The following is a 10,526-nucleotide window of genomic DNA, read 5'->3' as shown; positions in this document are numbered from 1 at the left end:
CTACAAAACTGATAATGTAGTTACTGCACCACTGATAATGTAGTTTACTACACCACTGATAATGTAGTTACTACACCACTGATAATGTAGTTACTACACCACTGATAATGTAGTTTACTACACCACTGATAATGTAGTTACTACACCACTGATAATGTAGTTACTACACCACTGATAATGTAGTTTACTACACCACTGATAATGTAGTTTACTACAAAACTGATAATGTAGTTACTGCACCACTGATAATGTAGTTTACTACACCACTGATAATGTAGTTTACTACACCACTGATAATGTAGTTTACTACACCACTGATAATGTAGTTACTACACCACTGATAATGTAGTTACTACACCACTGATAATGTAGTTACTACACCACTGATAATGTAGTTTACTACAAAACTGATAATGTAGTTACTGCACCACTGATAATGTAGTTTACTAGACCACTGATAATGCAGTTACTACACCACTGATAATGTAGTTTACTACACCACTGATAATGTAGTTTACTACACCACTGATAATGTAGTTACTACACCACTGATAATGTAGTTTACTACACCACTGATAATGTAATTTACTACACCACTGATAATGCAGTTACTACACCACTGATAATGTAGTTTACTACACCACTGATAATGTAGTTTACTACACCACTGATAATGTAGTTTACTACACCACTGATAATGTAGTTACTACACCACTGATAATGTAGTTTACTACACCACTGCTGCCAGTCCAACTGGCTCTCGGAGCCAAGAGCAACTGGCAGAACAGAACGCGAGATATGAAAAGCACACACACTTGCAAGAAATCGAATTTCATACGAGGTTTTTTTTCAAACATTTTTGTTCCTGGATTAAAAAATTTTAAAATGCGTGTTTACAGTCACTTTGCCTTGTCAATTTCGACCGCAAAAATGTTAGTCAATTAAATGTAACATTTTTATAGCATTCCCAAAATAATGTAAAGGGTTACGTGGCTTTAATTTTGTACTTACTTAACACAGAGAAGAGGTTAAAAATGATTTGCGTAATACAGCAATCCTGCTACGAATCTAGACACTAAACGATCCTAGTTTACTTCATCATTAACAGCATTCTCTCTCGTTGCTCATTAGCACAACTGGTTCGCGAACACCCGAGCCCGCTGCCTTTTCCAGCAGCCACAAGCCGAGCCGAGCCGTGTGTGGGTGACACGCCGTCGCTACCCACACGCGTGTCCGCTTGTTCACCGTGCGTGACGTCAGTCGGAACGCAACAAGTATGTGGAGTCACTACCGTGTCACCCAAGCGCGTCTCCGCTCGTTCACCGCGCGCGGCTTCTGCAGTGGAAAAACAACAACAGCTGGGCCGCCTCCCGAGCCATGCCGGGCTGGCACGGCACGGCTCGGTTGTGCAGTGGAAAAAGAGGTAACCCTTGGTAGAAGCACATGTTAGAAGTGTGATGTTTTTTGTTTTAAATGCCCTTTTTAACACGTAGACTTTCACGACCAATCTTCATCATAAAGGTTTTTGGGTCAGATCGCGTAAATATATAGAAATGTGTCCTCACCCTCCACCATCCGACACAGCCAGGAAACAGGTGGATTGCTTCACTGTTCTGGCAAATCGCCCGATGATGCTGGATGCAATTACCAGCGAGACGTCGTACTACTCACATTGTAAATGTTGTGGATTTACTCTCCAACACGCCGGTGGGCTGAAGTAGTATACTACACTATACACTACACTATACACTACACCGTACACTGCTATACACTACACTATACACTACTATACACTACACTATACACTACACTATACACTACTATACACTACACTATACACTACTATACACTATACTACTATACACTACACTATACACTACTATACACCACTACTATACACTACACTGTACACTACTATACACTACACTATACACTACTATACACTACACTATACACTACACTATACACTACACTATACACTACTATACACTACACTACTATACACTACATTGTACACTACTATACACTACACTGTGCACTACTATACACTACACTACTATACACTACACTATACACTACTATACACTACACTGTACACTACTATACACTACACTATACACTACACTATACACTACTATACACTACACTATACACTACACTACTATACACTACACTATACACTACTATACACTACACTATACACTACACTATACACTACACTATACACTACTATACACTACACTATACACTACTATACACTACACTATACACTACTATACACTACACTATACACTACACTATACACTACTATACACTACTATACACTACTATACACTACTATACACTACACTATACACTACACTATACACTACACTATACACTACTATACACTACACTGTACACTACTATACACTACACTATAAACTACACTATACACTACACTATACACTACTATACACTACACTGTACACTACTATACACTACACTATACACTACACTATACACTACTATACACTACACTATACACTACTATACACTACTATACACTACACTATACACTACTATACACTACACTCTACACTACACTATACACTACACTATACACTACACTTAACACTACTATACACTACACTGTACACTACTATACACTACACTATAAACTACTATACACTACATTATAAACTACTATACACTATACTATAAACTACTATACACTACACTACTATACACTACACTATACACTACACTATACACTACACTATACACTACTATACACTACACTGTACACTACTATACACTACACTATAAACTACTATAAACTACTATACACTACACTGTACACTACTATACACTACACTATACACTACTATACACTACACTATAAACTACTATAAACTATACTAGTAACTAATTGGCGCGTTGTTTACATGACAACCCTTACTGGCCGTGTCTGGTAGGGTGGTGGTAGGGTTACGACACATTTATTCTCACGCGATCTTACCCCAAAACATTCATTAAGAATTAAATGCCCTTTATACTAATAGGGGTTTTCCCCCTTTTTTCTGCCAACAAAACTGACACCTTTTGCAAGGAATCATGCTTACATTAACCACAATACTTGCAGTCAAATGCAAACAAAAACAATACTCTGATAATGTATGCATTGTCTTTGAAACGGATTTTAATCCCTGCAGTCACGAAAGCTTTAAATCGAAAGGTGATGATTTGAGGCTACGGTTTGGCGCGGTAAAGTTCAGTAAAGTCACGTAAGTAGAAATAAAATAAAAATTAAAATAAAACTAAAATTATCTATTTTGATTTTAATTAAATTTGTATTTTATTTCTACATACGTGACTTTACCGAAAGAACCAATGAGTCTAGTCATTCCCGCAGTCACGAAAGCGTCAATCCTGGATTAAAGTTCAGTTAACCACGGCAAAATTGGTGGGTGGAGAGAAAAAAAAGTCACGGAAAGGTTGCGGCAATTGTGTAGGGTTTGCCCCGAACGGAAAAACATTCGCCATTCCAACAACAACTGCACACGATCGACGCCCCTCCCCCTCCACGCAGCGGTGTTTGCTGTGCGAAGGGGCTTCCATTCTGCAGTTACAGGGTCGGCCGTGTAAACCTTCGTAGAAGCAAAACATTAAAAGCCACAAATGACAGCTGAGCAAAGTGGCTTATCGTGGAAATGTACGGCAGCCGAATGCTCTGAACGCACGACGCTTCGAAACGTGGAGGGGAAAACCGGAGGACCCGGTGAAAAATGCACCTGCCCACGGGGTGACCACGCAAACCCCAAATATACAGCAGCAGGCGTCAGGGTCGGGATCGAACCCACGGTCTCCTGTGTACCAGGCAAGGTAGTTAACATCTCCTAGCCACCGTGATGATGATGAGAGAGAGAGACACGCAAACTCCAAACATACAGCAGCAGGCGTCAGGGTCGGGATCGAACCCACGGTCACCTGCGCACCAGGCGAGGTAGTTAACATCTCCTATCCACCGCGGCGCCCAATATGTTCAGAACACCGGCCTAGTGGCTTTCCGCACCAGTTTTAGTCTCGCTGACAGATTTATATTGCATCGTTCACGCAGATCGCTAGCCGATACTTGCTGATAGCTATTGCTGCTGCAAGCTGCTAGCTTCTGCTGAAGCAATAAACAGCATTGGCCCACGTCCGATCGTCGCATTGACAAGTCGGGTGGAGGAGGGTGTACGACACACACAGTGGAGTAGGCCCGGCGGTCTGAACCCAAGAACTAATTTAAAAAAATCGATTTGGGAATCGATAATTTTGGCACAAATCTACGGCCGCGTGACCCTAACCCACGAACAAAGATGCTTAATTGATTGGATCAATGGCAGGACGACACCTGCGGGACCGGTTCTGGACTGGAACTGGTACTGAACTGGTACTGGCCAGATTACTGATGCAGCAGCAACAGCAGAAGCAGCGAGATGAACATTTGAAGAACAAAAAAAAAACACGGCCGCCCGTTTTCACGTTTGCACGCACACACACCGTGTCTCCCCGTTCGAACTTTGACGGGCCCCGCGTTTGAACTGCCGCTAACCCGCGAGCTCATTGCACGGCTCGTCGTTGAGAATTTTCCAGGTTTTTTTGTCCCCTTTCCCTCCCCTCCCCTCCATCCCCTCCCTCTCCGACGGCGATCGAATTGACCTCGTCGCAAATCGATCGCCGCGACTGCCCGCGTGCGTGCGTGTGCGTGCGCGTGCGTGCGTGTGCATGCGTGCACGTGCGTGCGCGTGCGTGCGTGTGCATGCGTGCACGTGCGTGTGCGTGCGTGCGTGTGCATGCGTGCACGTGCGTGCGTGCGTGCGTGCGGGTCGCCGGTCGTAATTCAGGAACGCTTGCGCAGGAAGAGGTAGATGAGGCTGTTGACGAGGCCGAGGGAGAAGGCGACCCACGCGATCACGTAGCTGTGGCCAAAGGAACCCCCCGCGTAGGGCGGCACGGACGGCCTCTGGCTGGTGTACACGGCCGCCCCGATGAGCACGCACAAGCCTGGCACCAGCGGCGAGTCGAGGAAGAGCGCACGCAGCAATCAGCGTCATCACAATCGGTCATCACAATCAGTCATCACAATCAGAGTCATCACAATCAGAGTCATCACAATCAGAGTCATCACAATCAGTCATCACAATCGGGGTCATCACAATCAGAGTCATCACAATCAGTCATCACAATCAGAGTCATCACAATCGGTGACATCACAATCAGAGACATCACAATCAGAGTCATCACAATCGGTGACATCACAATCGGTGACATCACAATCACAGACATCACAATCGGTGACATCACAATCAGAGTCATCACAATCAGAGTCATCACAATCGGTGACATCACAATCAGAGTCATCACAATCGGTGACATCACAATCAGAGTCATCACAATCAGAGTCATCACAATCGGTGACATCACAATCACAGACATCACAATCGGTGACATCACAATCAGAGTCATCACAATCAGAGTCATCACAATCGGTGACATCACAATCGGTGACATCACAATCACAGACATCACAATCGGTGACATCACAATCACAGACATCACAATCACAGACATCACAATCAGAGTCATCACAATCAGAGTCATCACAATCGGTGACATCACAATCAGAATCATCACAATCGGAGACATCACAATCAGAGTCATCACAATCGGTGACATCACAATCAGTCATCACAATCAGAGTCATCACAATCGGTGACATCACAATCAGAGTCATCACCATCAGAGTCATCACAATCAGAGTCATCACAATCAGAGTCATCACAATCGGTGACATCACAATCAGAGTCATCACCATCAGAGTCATCACAATCGGTGACATCACAATCAGAGTCATCACCATCAGAGTCATCACAATCAGAGTCATCACAATCGGTGACATCACAATCAGAGTCATCACAATCAGAGTCATCACAATCAGAGTCATCACAATCAGAGTCATCACAATCAGAGTCATCACAATCAGAGTCATCACAATCGGAGTCATCACAATCGGTGACATCACAATCAGAGTCATCACAATCGGTGACATCACAATCAGAGTCATCACAATCAGAGTCATCACAATCGGTGACATCACAATCAGTCATCACAATCAGAGTCATCACAATCGGTGACATCACAATCAGAGTCATCACCATCAGAGTCATCACAATCAGAGTCATCACAATCAGAGTCATCACAATCGGTGACATCACAATCAGAGTCATCACAATCGGTGACATCACAATCAGAGTCATCACAATCAGAGTCATCACAATCAGAGTCATCACAATCAGAGTCATCACAATCGGAGTCATCACAATCGGTGACATCACAATCAGAGTCATCACAATCGGTGACATCACAATCAGAGTCATCACAATCAGAGTCATCACAATCAGAGTCATCACAATCAGAGTCATCACAATCGGTGACATCACAATCAGAATCATCACAATCGGTGACATCACAATCAGAGTCATCACAATCGGTGACATCACAATCAGTCATCACAATCAGAGTCATCACAATCAGAGTCATCACAATCAGAGTCATCACAATCAGAGTCATCACAATCAGAGTCATCACAATCAGAGTCATCACAATCGGTGACATCACAATCAGAATCATCACAATCGGTGACATCACAATCAGAGTCATCACAATCAGAGTCATCACAATCAGAGTCATCACAATCAGAGTCATCACAATCAGAGTCATCACAATCAGAGTCATCACAATCAGAGTCATCACAATCAGAATCATCACAATCAGAGTCATCACAATCAGAGTCATCACAATCAGAGTCATCACAATCAGAGTCATCACAATCAGAGTCATCACAATCGGACTGCGGGAGGAATCCGATGAGCTGTGAATGTCCAGTAAGGGAGGGGAGGGTGGGTCAGAACGTTAGGACACTTATTGGAAAGGTAAACAAATCATTCTTTGGTTCTTTCGGTAAAGTCACGTATAAAGATAAAATAATAAATTAAATAATAGCATACTACGACGTTTCTTTACCGAAAGAACCAACGAATAATTCCTGCAGTCACGAAAGCTCCAAAATTATGAGTAAACAAATCACAAAAAAAAACTATATTTATTTACCAGACAAGGCACACTAAGCCATAAGCTTTGCTTTTTTTTTCGGAAGCGGGCCTGCCCATCACAAACGATGAGCTCTACGGAGTGGCGGATGATCGGCACGTGGACATGCATAGCAGCAGCAGCAGCAGCTGCAGCATAAAAACGTCGAAATAATTCGAGACGCAAAGTCGGGACACCGAAATGGGTCGTAGGTGTGTCACGGCGAGTATTGTGACGATTGGAAATTGATTATTTATTTTGGTGGGGGGGCGGGGGGGGGGCGGGGGGGGGAACGTCATCATCAGGGCCCTCCACCACCCGACACAGCCAAACAAAATGAAATCGTCGCACGGTCAGCAAAAAAAGGGAGGCTTCTTAAATTTCGATTTAAAGCTTCTTTTGTGACTGCAGGGATTCATCTTCTTGGTTCTTTCGGTAAAGTCACGTAGAAGGGAAGTAATAAAATAATAAATAAATAAATATATATCACTTTCTACATAATAAAATCATTCTCACGACGTTTCGGCCACAACGCAAGTCTGTCGAGGCGACAGCGTCTGTCGCCTCGACAGACTTGGTTCTCACCTGAGGACGGCTGCTTGCGTTGTGGCCGAAACGTCGTGAGAATTATTTTATTGTGTTTTTTTTTAATTACTTCCCTTCTACGTGACTTTACCGAAAGAACCAAGAAGAAGGGAGGCTTCCTTGACCTCCTGGACCGCCACATTTCGCCGTGAGGATCGTTGTCCGTCGACTCACCGGTCCCGGCGGAGAGCCGGCCGGAGCGATGATGACTGGACCGGCGCTCCGTTTCAAACGTCGCCACGCGGCGTGCAAAGCGACCCCCCCCCCCTCTCCATTTTAGAAAAATTTCAAGCTATAACTGACGACCGCTTAAAACTGGAGCTTTGCATGTACATCCGTTGAGCATCTTTCGCACCGGGGGCGAGAGAGAGAGGGAGTAAGAGAGAGAGAGCGAGCGAGAGAGCGACCGAGAGAGCGAGTGAGAGAGCGAGCGAGAAAGCGAGAGAGTGAGTGACCGAGAGAGTGAGCGAGAGAGTGAGCGGGAGAGTAACCGAGAGAGAGAGCGAGAGAGTGAGCGAGAGAGTGAGCGAGAGAGTGAGCGGGAGAGTGAGCGAGAGAGTGAGCGAGAGAGTGAGCGAGAGAGTGAGCGAGAGAGTGAGCGGGAGAGTGAGCGAGAGAGTGAGCGAGAGAGTGAGCGAGAGAGTGAGCGAGAGAGTGAGCGAGAGAGTGAGCGAGAGAGTGAGCGAGAGAGTGAGCGGGAGAGTGAGCGAGAGAGTGAGCGAGAGAGTGAGCGGGAGAGTGAGCGAGAGAGTGAGCGAGAGAGTGAGCGAGAGAGTGAGCGAGAGAGTGAGCGAGAGAGTGAGCGGGAGAGTGAGCGAGAGAGTGAGCGAGAGAGTGAGCGAGAGAGTGAGCGAGAGAGTGAGCGGGAGAGTGAGCGAGAGAGTGAGCGAGAGAGTGAGCGGGAGAGTGAGCGAGAGAGTGAGCGAGAGAGTGAGCGGGAGAGTGAGCGAGAGAGTGAGCGGGAGAGTGAGCGAGAGAGTGAGCGAGAGAGTGAGCGGGAGAGTGAGCGAGAGAGTGAGCGAGAGAGTGAGCGGGAGAGTGAGCGAGAGAGTGAGCGAGAGAGTGAGCGAGAGAGTGAGCGGGAGAGTGAGCGAGAGAGTGAGCGAGAGAGTGAGCGGGAGAGTGAGCGAGAGAGTGAGCGAGAGAGTGAGCGAGATAGTGACCGAGAGAGTGAGCGAGAGAGTGACCGAGAGAGTGAGCGGGAGAGTGAGCGAGAGAGTGAGCGAGAGAGTGAGCGGGAGAGTGAGCGAGAGAGTGAGCGAGAGAGTGAGCGGGAGAGTGACCGAGAGAGTGAGCGAGAGAGTGAGCGAGAGAGTGAGCGGGAGAGTGAGCGAGAGAGTGAGCGAGAGAGTGAGCGAGAGAGTGACCGAGAGAGTGAGCGAGAGAGTGAGCGAGATAGTGAGCGAGAGAGTGAGCGAGAAAGTGACCGAGAGAGTGACCGAGAGAGTGAGCGGGAGAGTGAGCGAGAGAGTGAGCGAGAGAGTGAGCGAGAGAGCGAGCGAGAGAGTGAGCGAGAAAGTGACCGAGAGAGTGACCGAGAGAGTGAGCGGGAGAGTGAGCGAGAGAGTGAGCGAGAGAGTGAGCGAGAGAGCGAGCGAGAGAGTGAGCGAAAGAGTGAACGAGAGAGTGAGCGAGAGAGTGAGCGAAAGAGTGAACGAGAGAGTGAGCGGGAGAGTGAGCGAAAGAGTGAACGAGAGAGTGAGCGGGAGAGTGAGCGAGAGAGCGAGCGAGAGAGCGAGCGAGCGAGAGAGTGGGGCTTTACATAAAGCAGAGTTTAAAAATGTAAATTTAATTTTTAAAAAAAATTACGAAATGATGAACGAAGCAAAGTGCCGACTACACCGAGCATCTTCTTGTTTCCACTGATCGTAAAAAAAAAGAGAGACACAGAGAGAGCGAGCCACTCACTAGCCAGAAGGTGGAAGACCCCGGTGATGACAAAGCGACCTCCCTTCTTGAGTTGGTAGAGCTGGTAGATGAAGAGGAAGAGCGACACGCAGCAGAACACCACCGACAGGACCATGAGGCCCTGCACCGCCTGCAGCCACTCGCCTGCACCACCCCGCCCGGCAAACACAAGGACCAATCATTCTTCGGTTCTTTCGGTAAAGTGACGTATGAAAATAAAATAATAAATTAAATAATAGCATACTACGACGTTTCGATTGCAACACAAGCAATCGTCATCATCAGGTATAAAATAAATAGCAACAAAAATCTAACCAGAAAACTATAGACAGACATATGAGCAGACAGACATCACCAAGATACATAGAGAGAGAGCGACACAGGCACAGAGAGGGAGATCGTCTCTGTGGCGAGGCCTTAAATAGACAGAGGGGGGCGGAGGCAGAGAGAGGGAGGGGGGTTAGAGACAAAATTAAACATGTCAATGAGTTCGAAGTGACGCGTAGTAAAGTACGCACAAAGATCCCCCGTACAGCCTTCCATTAGACCGTGGGGCAAGTGCTGTTAGCGAGCGCCACCTATGAAGGCCGGCACGGCACACACGAGGTGGTGGGTGGCCAGCACACCACGCCCGGCCGCCTTTGTCTCCCCAGTGGCGATGTTTACTACACACCGCACCGGGTACTCATTTGAGGCCGAGTCGACCTAGGGGAGGCCCACGGCCGGTTCAGATAATCGTCACCGGTGTTGGCCGTGAGCGGGAATCGAACTCTTGTGACCTCTGGCAGCCAGCCACCTCTGCTCTGTCCGTAGCTCCGCCCACAGCCTGCGTAGCTCCGCCCACAACTCGGGTAGCTCCGCCCACAGCTCGGGTAGCTCCGCCCACAACTCGGGTAGCCCCGCCCACAACTCGGGTA

At 46.7% G+C, this 10,526-nt stretch overlaps 1 protein-coding gene across 1 annotated transcript in view; it reads right to left on the bottom strand.

The window, feature by feature from the left end:
- Nucleotides 1-4,692: 4,692 nt before the first annotated feature.
- Nucleotides 4,693-10,526, bottom strand: part of LOC144950440 (peripheral myelin protein 22-like) — a 20,320-nt gene continuing 14,486 nt past the window's right edge. Inside the window, exons 4-5 of the mRNA XM_078880550.1 lie at nucleotides 9,610-9,753; nucleotides 4,693-5,031 (exon numbers count right to left, since the gene is read on the bottom strand). Of these exons, the coding sequence (XP_078736676.1) occupies nucleotides 4,868-5,031; nucleotides 9,610-9,753 (308 nt within the window). The 3' untranslated portion in view covers nucleotides 4,693-4,867. The remainder of the gene's footprint in view (nucleotides 5,032-9,609; nucleotides 9,754-10,526) is intronic.

Source organism: Lampetra fluviatilis, chromosome 58, assembly GCF_964198595.1.
Source record: "Lampetra fluviatilis chromosome 58, kcLamFluv1.1, whole genome shotgun sequence".
NCBI classification, from domain to species: Eukaryota; Metazoa; Chordata; class Hyperoartia; order Petromyzontiformes; family Petromyzontidae; genus Lampetra; species Lampetra fluviatilis.
This window is presented reverse-complemented; position numbering and strand designations above follow the sequence as displayed.